The 20,429-nt window shown below is 36.7% G+C and overlaps 3 protein-coding genes across 3 annotated transcripts in view; 2 read left to right on the plus strand and 1 right to left on the minus strand.

The window, feature by feature from the left end:
* Positions 1-19,220, minus strand: part of LOC138696278 (peptidoglycan-recognition protein SC2-like) — a 74,531-nt gene extending 55,311 nt beyond the window's left edge. Inside the window, exon 1 of the mRNA XM_069821012.1 lies at positions 19,185-19,220. The gene's annotated coding sequence lies outside the window, so the exon portion shown is untranslated. The remainder of the gene's footprint in view (positions 1-19,184) is intronic.
* LOC138696227 (tRNA wybutosine-synthesizing protein 4-like) overlaps positions 1-20,429 on the plus strand; it is a 302,346-nt gene that overhangs the window by 253,404 nt on the left and 28,513 nt on the right. The window lies entirely within an intron of this gene.
* LOC138696284 (peptidoglycan-recognition protein SC2-like) lies at positions 1,892-9,034 on the plus strand. The gene is made up of 3 exons (XM_069821025.1): positions 1,892-2,010; positions 6,225-6,551; positions 8,650-9,034. Exons 1-3 carry the CDS (start codon positions 1,950-1,952, stop codon positions 8,874-8,876), a joined length of 615 nt encoding a protein of 204 aa, XP_069677126.1. The 5' UTR covers positions 1,892-1,949; the 3' UTR covers positions 8,877-9,034.

Below are 20,429 nucleotides of genomic sequence, written 5' to 3' on the forward strand. Positions count from 1 at the left end.
CAAACATTGGGGAAAGAGTTCATCAAGAAATATCTGAAATGGAAAGGTGGAATAAAGGAAGATCATAATCCAGCATGCTTGCAGACTATTGTTGTTTCCTCGTAAAATACAGTCCCGGGTCTAATTATAAACAGAAATCATCCAGAAAATTATTTTAAATGTAAGTTCAAATTCCGAGATTTTTCTCATGATACGCATGAAATATTTGTATTGTTGTTGTGTTTTAAACTGTGTTAGGGTACATCATTTTTGTATCCAGTACACATTTTTCAAGTATTATGAGGAATTTTGAATCCTTATTGTGTAGTAATTTTATCAGTAGCAGTGAAAAATTAAAAACGAATATTTTATGACTAAACTTATTTAATTCATTTTCCCAGGAACATGGTACGTGATGGAGCAATTTGGATTTTAAATTCAGATTTAAGGCACACATATTAGTAATATTCACCTATTTTTATTTCGGAGCAAAACAAAAAGTAAAAACTTGTTATTCAGTGATAATCTGCTACTTCACGTTCACACTCACTGAATTTCGACTTATTTCCAGATTTTTTTAAATGAAGAAATCTAACCTTTCCACAGCTGCTTACTAAAAATGGAGGGAATAAGCTGATTGACCAGTGTTACCCTCTTAATTATCTCCAGGTTTTGACTTTTTTTTCACGAACACCCATTGTTGTTTAGTTTTCGATAAAGAGGGGTGATCCGGGTGCTTTGGCGTACTCTGTATTTGACTGGTTTTCATTTAACTGATAGGTTTATAAATAGGAGTATAATATAGTGATTAAGACGATGATGAATCATGGTATGAAAATTTCCAATCCGGTATTTGTTTTTGTGACTAAATGGAACCATCTATTCTATTAGTATCCTATAGGGGAGGCCACGCACTGAGACTATCCTCTCACGCAGGTCGCTCGGGTGGGCTCTTTGTACTATCTGAGATGGAATAGTGTGCATGCGTAAGTCGCCCCGCTCTACAGATTCCCCGCCCACCGCCTCCGAACTACCATACAGTCTACATGATCCCATTACCTTACACGTTGGCATCACCGCGGTCCTCATCCCCGGTTCCACGAGTTACCATGAACTCAGTGGAGAGCCGACGGTGCATAGCACTACCACCAACAACGAATGACCCCATTCACGGGGTCAAAGTTCTACATCGAAGCAAGCTCGTAACCTACGAAAGAAATTATTATGACGATGAAAGAGGAGAAATGTATGCCTAAATATGATGGCGAAACGAATCAGAGGTCTAACGCTGAAAGTTACCCAGCAATTCTGCTTCGGTTGGTTGAGGGAAAACCTCGGATAAACCTTAACCAGGTACATTGCCCCAACCAGGATTTGAACCCGGAACCGCTCTATTCTCGGTCAGACGTGCTGTTACTCCACAGTGGTGGACAACGGGAACCATGAAAACCTCAGTCAAATTGACAGGCGACGGGGTTTCAACCCGAAACCTCTTGGATGTGAACCTAGTGAGTTATTACTGAGACACCTATCTCGGTACATTTGCTATTATTTATTACTACTAATACTGTATTTATTGCTGTCATTATTATTTACGTCTGTTATTTTTTATTACTGCTGTTATTTATTATTATCATTAGTACACTCCGTACTGTTTCTGTGGACTGAAATCTTCAGTATTCACCATATATATTTTTTAAGGAAAACCCTCTAAAAATGGGCGTAACATATTATTGCCAAATATGGGACAATAAAATATACATGTCAAAGTAAATTCAATGATATCGCGATTAAATCGAGCCTCCTCACGTTGACAACCAGTACAAGATAAGGTTCGAGAACTTATCATTGTTGATGAATGTACTATGAGGTCACTATTTAGCCTTGATTCGTGGAGCATATATAAATTGGATTACAGGTGACAATCCATACCGAAGCTATTAGGGAAACAAGAAGGAACAATCTCCAATATGACGATGTCCTGGTCTCTACTGTTCCTACTTGGAACCTTCGTCGCTTTTGGAAATTCGGGTGAGTGAAGTCATAATAATCGACGACATTTCTATTGAGTAATGTGTTTCAGTCGTTCATAGTGTTCTATCTAGGGTGACCATCTTCTGATCACAAAAATACGAGATACTTTGTCTCAACAATTACAACGCAGTTTTTAGGTCTCTCACTTTGAGAGAGGAACAGAGGTTAAGGGTATTTGAGAATAAGGTGCTTAAGAAAATATTTGGGGTTAAGAGGGATGAAGTTACAGGAGAATGGAGAAAGTTACACAACGTAGAACTGCACGCATTGTATTCTTCATCTGACCTAATTAGGAACAGACCAGACGTTTGAGATGAGCAGGGCATGTAGCACGTATGGGCGAATCCAGAAATGCATATAGAGTGTTAGTTGGGAGGCCGGAGGGAAAAAGACCTTTGGGGAGGTCGAGACGTAGATGGGAGGATAATATTAAAATGGATTTGATGAAGTGGGATATGATGGTAGAGACTGGATTAATCTGTCTCAGGATAGGGACTGATTGTTGGCTTATGTGAGGTGTTCCTTAAAAGCCATTTGTAAGTGAAGCCAGGATTCATTGATGGAATAGTTTATATTGAGGGACACTGGGACTGTGTTTTGAAATTTTTAAAGTTTTTCTTATTAATTTCTTCCAAATTAGGCAGGTTTGTTATGTCTGTACATTTAAATAACAGTATCAAATTCCATCAAGTTTTATTCATCAGTTCCTTAGATATTAATTTTCATTTATTTTCATGATATCAAATTAGCCTATGCGTAAATATTTTTTTGATAGACTTACATTTCATGATAAAGAAAACTGCGCATGGATTTTAAAATTGGAGAGTTGGTTCATGAGATAAAAATTTTCTTACACATCATAATTTTTACTTGATTCTTTTTTTATTTATTTTTTTTTTATTTATAATTCATATCATGGAAGGTTTTCAGTGAAGAGCTGATTCCATGCACAGTTTTGTGTACTGGAGTATGCTGAGTGTTCTTGCAATGTTTCATGTAAATCGGAGGAATTGGAAACCGTTAGGAACTTTATTATTGACCAAAAACGTAGTTTTGAGAAAACTTTATTTTTAGTGGATGTGGTTTGTTTAAAAGAGCTGCGCGTAGCATTTTAAAAATGGTTACCAGAAACATATTTTCGTTTTTTTTTTACGTATAATATGTATGAGTTAATTATTATATTTTATGTAAAAAAACTAAAATATTTATTTTTACCATTTTGGCAAAAAAAAAGTCAGTACTAGTATGCCTTAAGTAATATAAAACTATCTTTGAGTCACAATATTGAGTACAGTAATACAGTAGAACCCCGATTATCTGACACCCTATTAACCGATTGACGGATTATCCAACTGTCTTTCGCTCACTCTTTTTTTTACTACAGAATCATATGAAGTACTGCTGTGCATTATATTAGTACGTTTTTTTTTTCTAGAGTTTGTTATTACAAGCCTTTACACTTCCAGTTTGGTCTACTGTTCGAGTTGTCTTACTGTACAACTTCTACAGGGACATCATTTTATTTTGACTAACATTTTTAATATTAACCTGGCTATATCTTTGGATTAATGGTTGCGACCTGGGAACACCTTTTGCTACCCCCTTCCACGGCTGGAGTTCGGTGATACTGGCGTAAAATACAAACAAATAACTTTACTAGGTATAGGAGGGAACAAAAGTAGTTCAACCATTTACGTAAAGTAGGAAATATTGCAATTTTGAGTTTGATAATTTTCATTAGGTTTTGTTTAATCAAAATACAGTACAGTGTTAACAATAAGTGTTTTTACTCACGAACTGAGTTACCCATGCGAACGTATTCGTTATGCAGTATATATTATACTATCTACAGCACATTAGCGTACAATATACAGAATGAAGTTAAAATGAAAAATAATCATAATACGGATATTTAAACATATTTTTGAAAATGGTGACCGTTCATTTCGATACAGGCTTCAGTTCTTTTGTGCATATTATCGCACTATAGACTATTGCACCTGTTTCCAATTACCAGTTTTGTCTTTCATATTTAGTAACTCATGTTGAAATAATTCTGTACCTACTCTATAAATTCAATCTTCACTTTTGCCCGACCGGCACCGATAAAAATAGTCAGACATGCTATCTACTGTCTGTCCAAGTGGTTATGTCGCAGGGTCGTAGAAGGGGGGAAATCACGTGATAGTTAATTACTTAACGAGGCCCTTTTATTTAAGTTATTTTAAACAGTTGCCTAATATTACGTAGACGTCCAATTAGTTCCTAACAGAAATTAATGTTTTCAGAAAAGAGCTAAGAAAGCCCAGCCACTAGTCTTTACAGTGGAGCGAGCAGAAGCAGATGGGGGAAATCCGGATGCGAAGTAGACAAACGGACGACAGTTTACCTGTGCGAAAATATGATTCAATATTGGAAGTCTTCCTCACTGGAAAACGCGAATATATTTGTGAAACGTACTATAAGTTACTCACTAATTCAGTACTGTACTGCTTAATATATGCGGCCTTGGTTCTGTGTGGAGGACAGTTGTAACTTCGTTAGTAGACAGGGTGGGAGTGAAGTACATTCAAAAACTCAGGTACAATAAAAATTGAAGTAAAAATAAAATGATGTCCCTGTATATAAAATGTATTCCACGAGTGTCAGAAGATAACTTTTGTGATAAGTATCGAAAAATGCATATAATTGGGGAAAGAGAAACTGTGCTCATCTCACATCAGAATACGAGACTGATGTTACTACTGTGCGCGATTTAATAAAAACTAAGGTTAAAATGTTTAGAGTATGCAAATCTACAACATGAGACCTCTATTATTTCTATCAGCCATTACAAGGAGTTTTCTTGCCCCTTAAAAACACGTCCTTGATAACCGAACTTCAATTAGTGAACTTCTGATCCACTACTTAGCGTGTTAAACACAAAACTACGGAGGAAATTACGAAATTGCCTTATTATTAGGTCTAGCTAATATTCAGTCGTGCTTAATTTTCGGATCTCCTTATAAAAATAGTAATCAAAATATCTCCTTAAGTTGCATCCATCAATGTACATGGTTTAATAGTCACTACAGTTTTGTCCAAGTCTTGCTCCAGTAAATAATATCAAAAGTCCGGTAACACTTTCAATATTTTATTACACAAAAACTACTAATGCTAGCACTTTCAAACACACGTAAGTTTAAAGTCAAACTCTCAAAGTTCTGTTTACACCTTACAGAGATTCAATGTGTGAACCACAAGTGACTCGGAAAATTAACAAGCACAACTGTCGTGTTTGGGGTACACAGAAACCTCACAGAATCATTGAACATGAGCGTGATTCACCAAAGGTGGATGTTTTCTGCGCGTTGTCACAACGAAAACTGTACAGACCTTTCTTCTTCATTGAGGCTACTGTGACTGGACATTCATATCTGGACATGTTGGAGCAATGGTTGGTGCCTCAACTTAGACAAGATCTCGATGACGATTTCATCTTTCAGCAAGATGGGGCTCCCGCCACATTTCCACAATGCAGTTCGTGCTTACCTGAATACGGAGATGTCTGATCGTTGGATAGGACGTGCTGGAGCAAGGGACAGATGTTTCATGACATGGCCACCAAGGTCACCCGATATGACTGCATGTGACTTTTTTCTATGGGGGTATCTAAAGGACCGTGTGTTTGTACCGCCTTTGCCACGTGATTTAAAGGAATTAAAAACCAGAATTCGAGAAGCTGCCGCCACGGTCACAGAGGATATGTTGAAAAGAGTATGGAAAGAGTTTGATTATCGTTTGGACATCTGCAGAGTCACTCGTGATTCACACATTGAATCTCTGTAAGGTGTAAACAGAACTTTGAGAGTTTGACTTTAAACTGACGTGTGTTTGAAAGTGCTGTCATTTGTAGTTTTTGTGTAATAAAATATTGAAAGTGTTACCGGACTTTTGATATCCCCTGTATATTCTGTGAAACTTTGGTTGGATGGCATTTAAAAAATAGGACTCATTTTTTTTTTTTTTTCAAGTTTTCCACCAGGAATTAGGCTACAGTTTCTTTGTAGAAGCTACTTCGATCATTGTTCGGTTCCTGAAAAATCTCGCAAAATTTACTAGTTTTTTTTTTTTTTTTTAACTAAAAGAAAAGTAGAAAAATTGCATCTTATGTTACTCGAATTTATTGCATGAACATACTGGTATTAGATATGTTAATTTTTTGCCAACAGCATGCCCTAACATTCTCAGTAAATCGGAATGGGGTGGCAGGCCGCCTGCTTCAACCCCACAGCAAATGAGCGTGCCGGTTCCCTACACAGTCATCCACCACGGAGGCTCCCAGGACTACTGCACCACCGAGGCAGCATGCGCTGCCATTGTGCGCTCGTACCAGAACTACCACATGGACACCCACGGCTGGAACGACATTGGTTACAACTTTGTGGTAGGGGAGGACGGCAATATATACGAGGGTCGCGGCTGGAATGCAGTCGGAGCGCATGCACCAACCTACAACAGCAAGAGCATCGGAATCTGCATCATTGGAGACTTCACAAGTAACTGTTCAACCAACATTTGTTATAATGGTCATCAACTACGAAGGCGGCCCGATTGAGAACAACTCTGCGCATACATAATAAAATGTGGTCTTGTGAGGCAATATGTTTTAGTTACACTCCGTGTTTGGAATCTGTAGTTAGTCGGCGCATTTGGGTGGGGACAGAGAGACGCGAATGAACGGAGCTTAGCAGTGCTGAGTGTGTTGCGGGGAGTATCGACTCGCGGCCGCTAAGGGGTAAGATGCGCCTGGCAGGAAGTGAGAGGTAGTGTGACATCTTAACTGTAGTTGAGAGATCTCCTCTCTGCAGTCGCTCGCTTCAAGCAATACCGTCCACACCTGTGGAATAACGGTCAGCTCGTCTGGTCGCGAAACCAGGTGGCCCGGGTTCGAATCCCGATCGGGGCAAGTTACCTGGTTGAGGTTTTTCCGGGGTTTTCCCTCAACTCAATAGAGCAAATACTGGGTAACTTTCGGTGATGGATCCTGGACTCATTTCACCGGCATTATTACTTTCTTAAGCGTTCTTATCTCGGGTCGCCTTCGTAGTTGACAGTCACTGTAGGTGTGGTAAGACTTGCTTTTATTGTAAAATTTTGTTACACGTTCAGAGATTGCTATTGACAGATCTTAAATCTCACTTAATACATTTTTATGTAGGCCTAATCTATTTTAGATACAAATTTGGTTATTATCAGTCTCTTTACCCAAAAACCACAGTTGGACGGATGGGTGTTCGTATTTTTAACCAGCACAGGACATTTGCAAATAGCAGAACGCCTGCAATTACGTATAATATAAAACCACAACTTAAGACGAAACTCGTCCACCTCTGTAGAGTAACGGTTAACATGCCTGACGATGAAACAAGCGGGCCCGGGTTCAAATCCTGAGACAAGTTACCTGGTGAGGTTTTTCCGAGGTTTTCCCTCAACCCATTAAGAGCAAATGCTGGATAACTTTCGGTGCTGGACCCTGGACTCATTTCACCCGCATTATCACCTTAATCACGCTATATAACCACAGCAATTGATAAAGCGTCGTAAAATAACCAATTAAAAAAAAGGAAACTATCTTAGATTCATTTCCTACGTAAATTAGGAAAGTTTATATTTCCCTTTCCTAAATACAGCTCGAGATTGTTCTGTTTACAATTGCCTTGAAGATTGTATAGTTTATCAAGAAATGGTTGAGCATTAATGGAAATACACAAAATTGCATACGCTGTCTACACAAACGGACATAGCGGCGGTATCAAAACATGAATCTCCAGCATATTTACCAGACACGTTGCGCATATGCTTACAGAGAGCTCTGTCAAAGGGCTGGTTTCTTTTGGGAAGCAGCATTACTAAAGAGAGAAAACTTAATTCATTTTAACTGAGCTTTCAATCGAATGGACTTAGAAATATTATTTCTTACTTGAGAAGAAAAACATTTTTACGAATTCTAAAAATAGCCTGTTGAGAGTCTCTGAATTAGCAACTACCCCAGTAATCAGGAGTGGAACTTGTCTTGGGGATCAGAGGTAAAATACTGGACAGTGTCTCGTAAGTCACACACCATAGAGAACAGTTCCTTGAACAATGGATTGGTCGATGAAGGCCTATCGAATGGCCCCCGCGTAGTCCTGATCTCAACTCCTCTTCATTTTAATTTGTGGGTTGATTTAAAGTCCATTGTGTAACCAGAAAGCATGTCACCTCATCATCTACAAACAAGAATGGGGGTACAGCTGGCTGCAAGGAAGTAACCAGACATATTGCGACGTATTTCTCAATGAGCAAGTTATCCGTCTGAATAGATGTATGCAGGGAGACTCTCAGCACTTCGAATATACACTCAAAACTTCATTTTTCTCTATGGTGTGTAACTTATAGGACACCTTGTAATCAAATTTGTGATCTGTTCTTAACGATATTAAGTTAAACTCGTTCAAACAGCACATTCAACAGATTACTGTTGCATCTCATGATAATTTTCCTTGTATTGTCAAGAGCTCTTCAAGACTAGAGTAAATTCTAGTTCTTGTAGAGATTAAGTTAAGGAGATTTTTCATACAAACAAAAATCTTTGCAATATGAAACTATTTGCAGACCGGCTGCCAAATGCAGCAGCTTTGAATGCAGTGCAGGAGCTCATAGCATGCGGCGTGGAGTTGAACAAGATCCAAAGTGCCTATCTGCTTATCGGGCACCGGCAGAACCAAGCTAGCAGCACTGAGTGTCCCGGAGATGCCCTGTTCAACGAGATCAAAACATGGTCTCACTGGACAGCCAACCCAAAGAAGATCCTCACTCAAAGAGTTAAGCCTCTATTGTGAAGCCATAGAGATGGTATTGAAATATTCCGCCTTTAATTCGAAAACCATATTAGTTTTTTAACTATGCCAATTGTATATATTGATGTAAATACGAATTTCCGAAAATTGGCAATTTTGTGATGTACATTATGAATAAAGCTGCACTGTATATAGAGAAAGTTGTTGTTTAGTCTACTATCCGAAAAAGGTTGGAACCTCATAGAGCAAGTACTTATGACTTTTAGAGAATCCGGAGGTTCAATGCCGCCCTCACATAAGCCCGCCATCGGTCCCTATCCTGAACAAGATTAATCCAGTCTCTACAATCATATCCCACCTCCTTCAAATCCAGGGCCGGGTATGAGAGCGGCTCCATTTGGCCGGCCAGAGCTGCTCTCGCTCCGCAAGGCAAGCCGGAGCAGAACGCTCACGCAGTGGCGGACTCACATTACAGCTATCTTCCTGCATTAATATAACAAGAGCCACGGTTGTTCTATTCATTCAGTCTATCAGTACATAATAGTTTATAAGGATATTGCATCAATCCATTGTACATTACAGATTTTATAACTCTCTTATTAATTTAATAAAATAAACTTCGCTCTATGCACACACACAAATCATTAGGCTTATTTACATAACCCATACGCACATATTGCAATCTCCTCACCACAGTTCTGCGAGAAGGCGTATGGCTTCCACTTCCCCTACTTTCTGTGGACAGAGTTCATCTGCCAATATAATTAAACATCGCTTGATGAATTCATCTTCGTTGAATATTTTCAATTCCTTTGCAATTTCGTGGCAAATTTTTGCAGCTAATTCTCATAGCCGATTCACTAAGTGCATTATTGTCATCCTGTTAATACATCATATATAATATAATATAATGTAATATGATATAATATAATATAATATATCATGAACTGTAATATACTATACTATGTTATATCATAATACTTGTATAATTTAAAATTATATATTACTAAATGTATAATAACTTATAATGCAATACAAATATCAAACAGATACTCTAATATAATGTACCTGAGAAACATTTTCTTTAAGTTGTTGTATTAATAATTTATGGCGTTCATTACCAACATATTTGTCATATTCAGTAGCATGTTGTAAAGAATAATGCCGTTGGATATTGAACTTCTTAATCAGTTGGAGTGTTTTATGACAAATTAAACACTTTGCTAATCCACTTCTCTTTACGAAAAACAACTCCTCCTCCCATGATACATTAAAAGCATTGGGAGTAGCGGGACGCTTTAGTGTATGAGCGGAAGCTCCGTCTTCATAGTTCGCCATCATACTGCAGTCACCACTGCAACGACACAATGATGTACAGTATGTATACGTCACAGCGCTCGCAACACTCGCTCTTTAAAGCACACAGCGCTATTTCTCAGAATCACGTAATGTGCCCAGCCCTGCTCAAATCCAGTTTAATATTATCCTCCCATCTACTTCTCGGTCTCCCTAAAGGTCTTCTTCTCTCTAACACACTATATGCATTTCTGTATTCGCCCATACGTGCTACATGCCCTGCCCATCTGAAACGTCTGAATTTAATGTTCCTAATTCTGTTAGGTGAAGAATACAATGCGTTCAATTTTACATTGTGTAACTTTCTCCATTTTCCTGCAACTTCATTTCTCTTAGCCCCAAATATTTTCCTAAGCACCTTATTCTCAAACACCCTTAGCGTCTCTTGCTGTCCGCTGTTTGTGACTCTAGTGTTGTTCTAAATCCACGGGAGGGAATGGGCAGAGAATCCAATGATAGAAGTGAATAATTATTCGATGTTAGACCCAAATAATTCCATGCCATCCGCTCTGCTGTGCTTCCAGTTTCCGTTGAAGCCCTATCATTCGGTTTTCGCCTCATTTCATTTCTTTTTATCTCAAATTATACCCGCTGCTATCATTATTTTATTGCTTGACGCCTCGCGACAGTTAACCCTGTGTGGCTGCAGGTCACCGTCCTTGTGGCAGATAAAGCGTGTACATACGAGTCTTGGGAACAGACCAGACTCCATATTTAAGAATTCTGTACTGAGAGGATTCTATACCTATCTAGATATTTGAATCCTCTATAATCATAACTCTCAATATCCAATTGTTTTTTTTTTCTTTTGCCAATGAAGCAAAAACTTACACGTCACTAATTACCATTTGGCAGTAATTATTTTAAATATACCATCTGATTTTTTTAATTTTATTGGGTTATTTTACGACGCTGTATCAACATCTAGGTTATTTAGCGTCTGAATGATATGAAGGTGATAATGCTGGTGAAATGAGTCCGGGATCCAGCACCGAAAGTTACCCAGCATAATATGTCATATATTATAATTCTAAATATTAATGACTGTTTAAAGTAAAATCTTTTATTTTATGTAAGTTTGTGAATTAATAAATTTTAAATTATGATTTTAGAGGACTCATATATTTCACGTAAAATCTTCGACAATTGTTGCCTGCCGCCACGAAGTTGCGTTTGGCCGTAGTTTCGATGCCCTCTTAGGCCGATTACCTTTTTTTTTTTTTTCGAGTTTTCTCCAATTGTAAAGCGAATGTCGGGTAATCACATGGCTAATCTCGGCCACTTATCGCCAAATATCTCGCTGTCATCAATTCATTGGATGCTAAATAACATACAACGTCGTTATATAAACGACGTAGGCGACGCTCTACTCAACTTAGTTTTTCTGATTTCTACGAAAATTTTACATCAGTTAGAAAAAAATGGTTTATTTAACGACGCTCGCAACTGCAACGTCGCCGGCGTGCCGGAATTTTGTCGCGCAGGTGTTCTTTTACATGCCAGTAAATCTATTGACATGAACCTGTCGCATTTAAACACACTTAAATGCCATCGACCTCGACTGGGATCGAACCCGCAACTTCGAGCATAGAAGGCCAGCGCTATACCGACTATGTTACCGAGGCCGACACATCAGTTAGATATTGCTAAAATGCAGGTGCACAATTTTTCTCAAGAATTTATGTTGAAAAATATGCCCAGAAAAAGTCTGTATTTCTTTTATTTGACAATAATTTCTATTTTTAAGAAACATTTAACTTATGCGGGCCTTGTTCTTATGGTGTGGTTAAAAATTATGTTTCTATTGTTTGTAAAATTAAAAAATGAATAGCATTAACTTGCACAAGTTAACTTGTTGATATTAAATAAGATAAGACAAAATACAAAACACGTTTATATATTTGGATATCCATGTAGCTTCAAATATTTGGCATATTGCGATAGGAGATTGCAGACACATACCCAGAATAGACAGTTCACCTATATCAAAACTATTGATGAGGAACTGAAGTTTGTTGATCTTATTAATATTGGAAAGCTTAGCCTTTGCAGGCTGTAGGCTGTTTCATAGCAGAATTTATTTTAATCTTTGTGTCTATTTGCATCTTCTTTAAAACTTCAATGAAAGTATAAATGTCCGGATGGGTTACATAAAGACATAAATTGAACTTGACGTGAAAGCTTTCACAGGCATTAGTAGTTAGTTCCGTAGAAACAGATTTTTGGCCCATAAAACTTTGGAGATGTTGAATATTCAGATATATAGGCCTAATTGTCACATAAGTAATCACAAAATGTAAGTAGTTTCTCAGAAGGTGGTATGTTAGATGTAAAATGGTACGCGAAACAGAACTATTGCGCCAGAAGTGAATAGCGCATGCAGAAACAAAACCAATCACAGAGCGTTCACAAAATAATATTACTCCGCGTACAGCAATCAGGAGGGAAGAGGGCTACTTATATTTCTAAATAAAAATTTAGCCGGGAGGGAATGGGGATATTATTATCTTATAACTTTAATCGAGCGGGAGTGAATTGGGCTGTGGAAATTGACAGCGGGAGGGAACTGACCCACACCCCACAGAAGATGCTCCTTTTTCTATTAAAAGCTTTCTTTCCCATTGCTATCCTCCTTTTGTCTTCTTGGCAGCAGCTCATGTTACTGCTTATACAGGGACATCATTTTATTTTTACTTCAATTTTTATTGTACCCGAGTTTTTGAATGTACTTCACTCCCATCCCTTCTGCTAATGAAGTTCAACCGTCCTCCACACAGATCCAAGACCGCATATACAGTCATAGTAGCCTTACGGTCACAGTAAACAGTACGTTCCAAAAATATGTTCGCGTTTTCCAGTGACGAAAGAGCTTTCAATATTGCATCATTTTCCATTTGCCTACGTCGCATCCCGGTTTCCCCCACCTGCTTCTATTCGCCTCTCTGTAAATGCTAGTGGCTGGGCTGTCTTAGCTATTTTCTGAGAACATTAATTTCTGTTAGGAATTGGACGTCTACGTAATATTATACCCATACAATTGTTTGAAATAACTTAAATAAAAGGGCCTCGTTAAGGAATTAACTGTCACGTGATTTCCTCCCTTTCTACGACCCTGCGACGTAACCACTTGGACGGACAGTAGATAGTATGTCTGAGTAATTTTATCTGTGCGAGTCGGGCAGAAGTGAAGATTGAATTTACAGTACGTAAGGTCTCTTTTATAGAGTAGGTACAGAATTATTTCAACATGAGTTACTGATACGAAGTACGAACCTGGTAATTGGAATTACGTACAATAGTCTATAGTGCGATAATATGCACATTAGAACAGAAGCCTGTATCGAAATGAACGGCCACCATTTTGAAAAATGTGTTTAATTATCCATATTATGATTATTTTTCAATTTAACTTCATTCTCCATAGTGTACGCTAATGTGCAGTAGACAGTATAATATACACTGCATAATGAGTAAGTCCGCATGGACAGCTCAGTTCGTGAGTAAAAACACTCATTGTTAATACTGTACTGTATTTTGATTAAACAAAAACCTAATGAAAATTATCAAACTCAAAATCGCGATATTTCCCAGTTTACGTAAATGGATGAACTACTTTTCTTCCCTCCTATACCTAATAAAGTGATTTGTTTGTATTTTACGCCAGTATCATCGAACTCCAGTCGTGGAAGGAGGTAGCAAACAGAGTTGGTCCAGAGGTATAGGTAAGTTAATATTAAAAATGTTAGTAAAAGTAAAATGATGTCCCTGTAGTACACCCCAAGTATTTGAAGCTGTCCTCTTGCTCTACTGCCTCATCTAGAATTCGCACGTTTACCTTCATTTTTCTTCCGATGCTACTTGATATGTTTCTGAATTCAGAAATTCAGATTCTTTAGTTTAATTCGATATACTTTATACCGGATCATATTATGGAATATTTTGTAGTTTAATTTCAGTATACTTTATTGTTCACCACACTGTAGAATATAGGAATAAATAAAGTAGACTTATTAGTACCAAAACCTTTTTACAATCTTTTTTCGATTAGGCATCTCATAGAGTATGCTAAAAATTAACCCCGATATCTTCAGTAAATAATCTACGGTTAAGTCCAACATTTAGAACAATGTTCCCTCCGACCGACGATAATAAAATTAATTTTTGTTGTTGACTGCAGAGTGCGAATTAAGATTTCTGATGAGTGGGGGATAGAATCCTAGATAGAGAATACGGTATTCTTAATATACCCAAACTGATGACAACAGAGTGACAGAGGCAACCTCGACCTCATTCGATACAGCTCAACTCTTGGTCGCGCTGAGTTGTTTGTCTCGCATCTTGATCATAATAATAATTATATCCATGAGCAGGCTTAAGATAAGATGTGTAATTCCTAAGTTATTGATTGTTGTCATCTTGCCGGTGATGATAATACCTCAATATTATTTTCTTTGCTTACTCTATATTTTATAAAGTATACTCATATTAAAACAATTATATTTTGTGAGGAGGATAGAAGTTATCCCTGGCAGGGATGTTAATATGAATTTATGAGAGGGAGTTAACTTTCCAACAGGCACCCCCTTGCCCCACGTTAATTCACACCCTAGTTGACTGAATATTATTAAATCGTATGCAGGTTCTTTACTATTGTGACATACACTGATTGATTAAGAAGAGACTTAACGCCTTGTAATTGCAGTGTTATAAATTCCACTGGTCGCTTGTAATTACTGTTAACAAGCAGAAATACAAGTTTGAACATATTTCCAGTTTCTATCTGCTCGTGTGACGTAGAAATGGTAAGTAATTAAGACTTGATATAATCCAGACAAATTCGCATTTCTAAATAAAAATGTGTATAGACTAGATTCCCAATGATTAAACTACATTCACCACTCACTTTTACTAGTATATTATGTTAATTCAGTACGAATAACGCCTAAGGATCAATAGGTTAGCCGCGGAATAATGTAATTTTATATGTTAGTTTAGCAATCCAGACTAAGATTCTCTCTCTCTCTCTCGCTCTCTCTCGCTCTCTCTCTCTCTCTCTCTCTCTCTCTCTCAACTAGGGTTACCAGACTCTCGGATATTAAAGAACAGTACTAGGCCTACAATACATTAAGAGAAACCTTACATGTCATTACACGAGTTTTGGTTCAGGAGATGCGTATAGCCCGTTAGATTGAAATTGATTGTTCAATATGTAAATGATAAGCTAGATGTTGATTGTAGAGTAGTTTTCATTAATACATTAATCAGCTTCAAATGCATCTCAGTGGCGACTCGTGATATTTTTTGTATGTAGGATATGAGATTGACGACTGATGACCAAGACAGAAACTAATAATAATAATAATAATAATAATAATAATAATAATAATAATAATAATAATAATAGAGTATGCGCAATTAAATTCTTGCTACAGTTAGGTTCTTCTAAATGATCAAATACAACTTCAGATATCATCATCATCATCATCGCGATGATCAAAAACATCGTGTTGATTTTGTATGGTCTATTTGCCTACATTGTAATTACGTAACTTAATGCAATAGTGGTGAACGCTTGCATCATAGAAGCGTAAAAAAAAATACGATCATAAGCGGTCCGGTTACTCGGAAATGTCAGTCTCAATGCATAAATGCATATGTAGTTAAATAAAGTCTATGGGTTCTAGACAATATTATATCGATGGCTAAGAAGTGATACCTCGTATCTACCGCATTCACTCGTATAATTTCCCCCTTCCCAGATTTGTCATACATAATTTTTTTTTTCGTGCACTTCCCCCCTCTGATATAATGTGGATTACCTAAACGACATTTCATACAAGTTGAGAGGATGCGAAGGCATTTCTTTCCCCTTCTACTTGCTCTGAGTCCGTCAGTAACAGACCGGTAGCTGTTACCTCTTATACCTGCACCCCCCAAGCTGTACACACAAGAAAATGAAATATTAAATAAGGTACTTAAGTGGATATAAAATACAATGACACAGATGTTTGACAATTACATGTTTCAGTATATTTTAGTATCGTTCTTACAGTATTTTCAACTAATAATTAATTAAATTAAGAGATGATAGTTTGTATTATGAAGTCAGAGGGGAGTGACACAGTGCAGATTGTTCCGTTATGTATGCTTACAGTACCAACTAGCGGTGGAGAAAACATTTATCTTCTGCTGTCAGTAACTTCTTAATGTGTCAATTGATATAAAGAACAATAAAATGAAATAGAAACGCTTAGTGTAGATTTTCGAAATACAGATTACCAGTAAACATGTTCAATAATAAGAATTTCCACAATGTTCAAAGTTTATTAGTCGAACGTTAGTAAGATAGACAGTAGCATCTTCCCTTCACGGATGGTAAAGAGTGTGAGTAGAGGGGAAAGCCTATCAACCAAACTGAAATGAGGATTAGGCCTACAATTTTTATGTTATAACTTTGGACATCCTTATGAAGATTTCAAGTACAGCACAACGGAATTCGTGGAAAACCCAAGGTCGAATTATTCCCTTTCTACAAAGATCTAATGATATCTGCAATCTGTCACCCGCGCTTGTGTTGATTTTTGGTCGGTCAGTCAGTCATAATACGGTTAGATATTATTGTGCGTAGGCTACAGTGTTATTCTGTTACAACGTCTGTGTCGTTAAACTCAACTATGGGGAGAAAGTTGGCAGGGATGAGTCCGAAGTCGGTTACAAGATCCCGTCAATGTAAGCCAAGACACAGCGAAAAAAATCGCAAAACTTTAATAATTCGCTTAATTAATTACCAAAATTGTCACTAATTATAGTTATTTAGTACTAAAATTATTTAAGCTTATTACATTATATTTTCAACAGTATACTATTTGTTTGATGTTGTTTATGACCAGTTTACCCCTAATATTTTATAGTCATCGTATAATTCCCCCCCCCCTCCCTTGAATTTTCACTCCTAGATCTTGAAAGTAAATACGGTAGGTCCAATATATTTTTTTCAAGTGAATAAGGAAATTGGTTCATAAATTAATTTTTCTCAAACTACACAACCTTTTTAAATTTGTCCCTGCTTTGCAAGATCTTCCGCTCGAGGACAAACTATTAGTTAACTGTCCAATTTTGTGAACTTATTAATAATATTCAGTCAAACTAAATGACCATTTTTATATATACGATGTATCACTAACCGTAAGTAATGTCAATAATTCCAGGGGGCTATTCTTTGAAATATTTCAAGCTAAAAGTGCAATACAATTTTGCTCGTTTTTGTTTCAAATATCTCAAAGAATAATCCCCTGAAATTAATGTCATTACTTACGGTTCGCCCTGCATATCCATGAGAAAGTCGACCTGGTTGGCGGGTTGGTATAGCGCTGGTTGCAGGTTCGATCCCGGACCAGGTCGATGGCATTTAAGTGTGCAAAATTCCGGCACATCCGGCGACGCTGATATAACCTCTGCAGTTGCGAGCGTCGTTAAATAAAACATAACTTTAACTTTATCCATGAGAAAATGTTAAGAACTAATGGATTTTTGCACACATTTTTAAGCTGGACATAAGTAGAATTTCGAAGGCCGTCAAAAGCTGCAATGTTATAGCGTATATATGAACAAATGAAAGTAGGTCTACAATATCTATAAGCCTATTTTTAATTTGAACTTGGTATGAACATTTTGAGAAAACTATAAAACCTATTATGTTGTGTAATATCTCAATGGAAAGCTATTAACATCGTGATTGCGGGAAAAATATAACTTTGTTAAAATTTGGATGTCAAATTATATAGGCCTACATTTGAAATTGTGTCCTTCTTTTGTTTGTTTCACGGGATATATGTATGTTTAATATTGTTGCCTTCGTTTGACATAACATTGTAAATGTGCGTTGTGTGAAAATGTTAATGGTGGATGAAAATATTTTCTGATTCTTATTGCGTTGCAAAGTGATCCTTTCATAATGAGTGCCCATGGACGTCCAAGGAAACATGGTAGGGCTTACAGAAATATTAGTGTTTCAAGATATGAAAAACGAGTGTCTATATAAATGCATTACGACGAGGAAATTGTGAATGAATTACAGTGTAAGCATTATGATATAGATGTAATAAATGATATGTGTAAGATACATGCATCGTATGCGGAGACTGAAGACGGAAAAGAGGGAAGATTGGAGAATCCTGATTTGCAGTGAAGGACTTGCCCTTGGGCGGGAAACTATGAATGAATCATGAATGAGCTGTTTTATCTGTATTTCTACTCGCCTTTATCAAAAGAAATACAAAAGAAGTTCGTAGTCATAAAATGATAACAATGCTGGGAAAGTCTTATAAAAAGAAGACAGAATCGATCAATAAACTCGATTGTATTCAATCGAATTATACAAACTATCTAACATTACTGTTTTGTTGCAACTTTACTATATATGTTGACTATATTTCTATCGCTATCATTACATGACATGAACTGATCGATTTCACCCACTTTGCAGACATGAATAACGAAATCAAATTTAAATATATTTTAAATCGAAAGCTTAACCGTGCACATTCCACTGTGAATCGGTGAAATGTAGATAATGAAGTTTCATTATTATTTTTTTCTTCCTATGTGCATGAGCGTACATTTTTTATTCTACATATTGTATTTCCGGCCTTGTAATAAAATAAATGTGTACTAAGGGTTTGACACTTCACATCCGGTAAATTCGATTTAATGTTACATCACCTACAATTTTGTCTTTCATGCCTACACAGAATAACAGTAGGACTAAATAATAATAATAATAATAATAATAATAATAATAATAATAATAATAATAATAATAATAATAAAGTGTTTCTCCATCAAGCAAAACTATTTGAAGGTACCAATGCGTTGAATTTTTTAAAATGTTTTCCATCGTTTATAAATATTATTTTAATAAAGAATTCACTTAGAAATAAGACTAAACCATATTTTCCGATTTTGTGTACATAAGAGCAATTCAATCAAACTTACCAGAGAAGAGTCACATATACAACGGAACACAAAGTAAACATAAATCTACATACGCACTCTGTGACAAATTTTTAAATACATCAGTTTCACTATCTTATTTAATTTCAATGAAGCTTCGTGTTTTATTCTCTTCTACTTTACCAAACCTCCTATAGATGACAGCACATTATAATTTAATAGTGATCCAGAACAGCTTGGTTTTATTTCTGTAGGAAATTTTGTTTCTTTAGTGGTAGCAATGTAATTATTTTCTCTATATTGGCGCTACTACAGGAACAGTGTCGCCAACGCTATGGATTTATCCCTAGATCAACAGAGTTTTAACGAGTCTCCGAGTCACTGATTTGTAAACACAATTTATGAATGACAGATTCTAACTTGGATGCAGGTTTGCGCATCCACCACCTTTTACCATTACTTCTTTTAATTGAATCGAAATTTAATTGTTACTTCTCCCGATAGTATTTCACTTAATTATTCCTGAACAGTGATTCGTTTAAAACGACATAACATTAAATTTGCCTCCATTCAGTCCAGCGATGTGTTGCAATTGCATTGCCACCCAGCTGACGTTTGGAATTCTCAGTCGTTTCTCATGCGCGCACATCTACGTATATAGCTTAGCAATGTCACAAACAGAGTGTATTGTGAATGGCGGATGCAGTCGGCGAGCAACCAAATAACAACTGGCTCTGTACATAGCAGTGGCGTATACTGGTTAAAGGGTTTGGGCTACCACTGACCCTATTATTACACAAAATATATCTAACAATTACTTTAATTTTAATTACTATGGTAAAACTAATAATACAAAATTATTACATTATGTTATATTATAAACTTTTTCTTTTGTAATTTCCTTGGGCTACCGCCGGTAGCCCGGGTAGTCCGCAAAATACGCCCCTGGTACATAGATGTTTTTATTCATAGTTTCATTGTAGAAAGGAAAGCTCTTCCTCATATTTCATTAATTATTTTTTATAGGTTAAATCTATGTTGCATGGTTTGAGGGGTGTTTTAAAATTATAAAATTTATAGGTATAAGTTAGGCCTTAGGGTATAACCACAGTGTAGTATATACAGTCACGAAGCTTGAGTTGTGAGGGTGCTAGGAACAATAGACTGTGCCGGTACTATTTCGCATTGTCTGTAATAAGGCGATATTAGCGATCCTAGTGGTTAGCAACTATCTATGGATGCATATTTACTACGTATTGAGCTTCGTGACTTATATACTAGACTGTG

The sequence above is a fragment of the Periplaneta americana genome, chromosome 1 (genome assembly GCF_040183065.1).
Source record: "Periplaneta americana isolate PAMFEO1 chromosome 1, P.americana_PAMFEO1_priV1, whole genome shotgun sequence".
Classification (NCBI taxonomy): Eukaryota; Metazoa; Arthropoda; class Insecta; order Blattodea; family Blattidae; genus Periplaneta; species Periplaneta americana.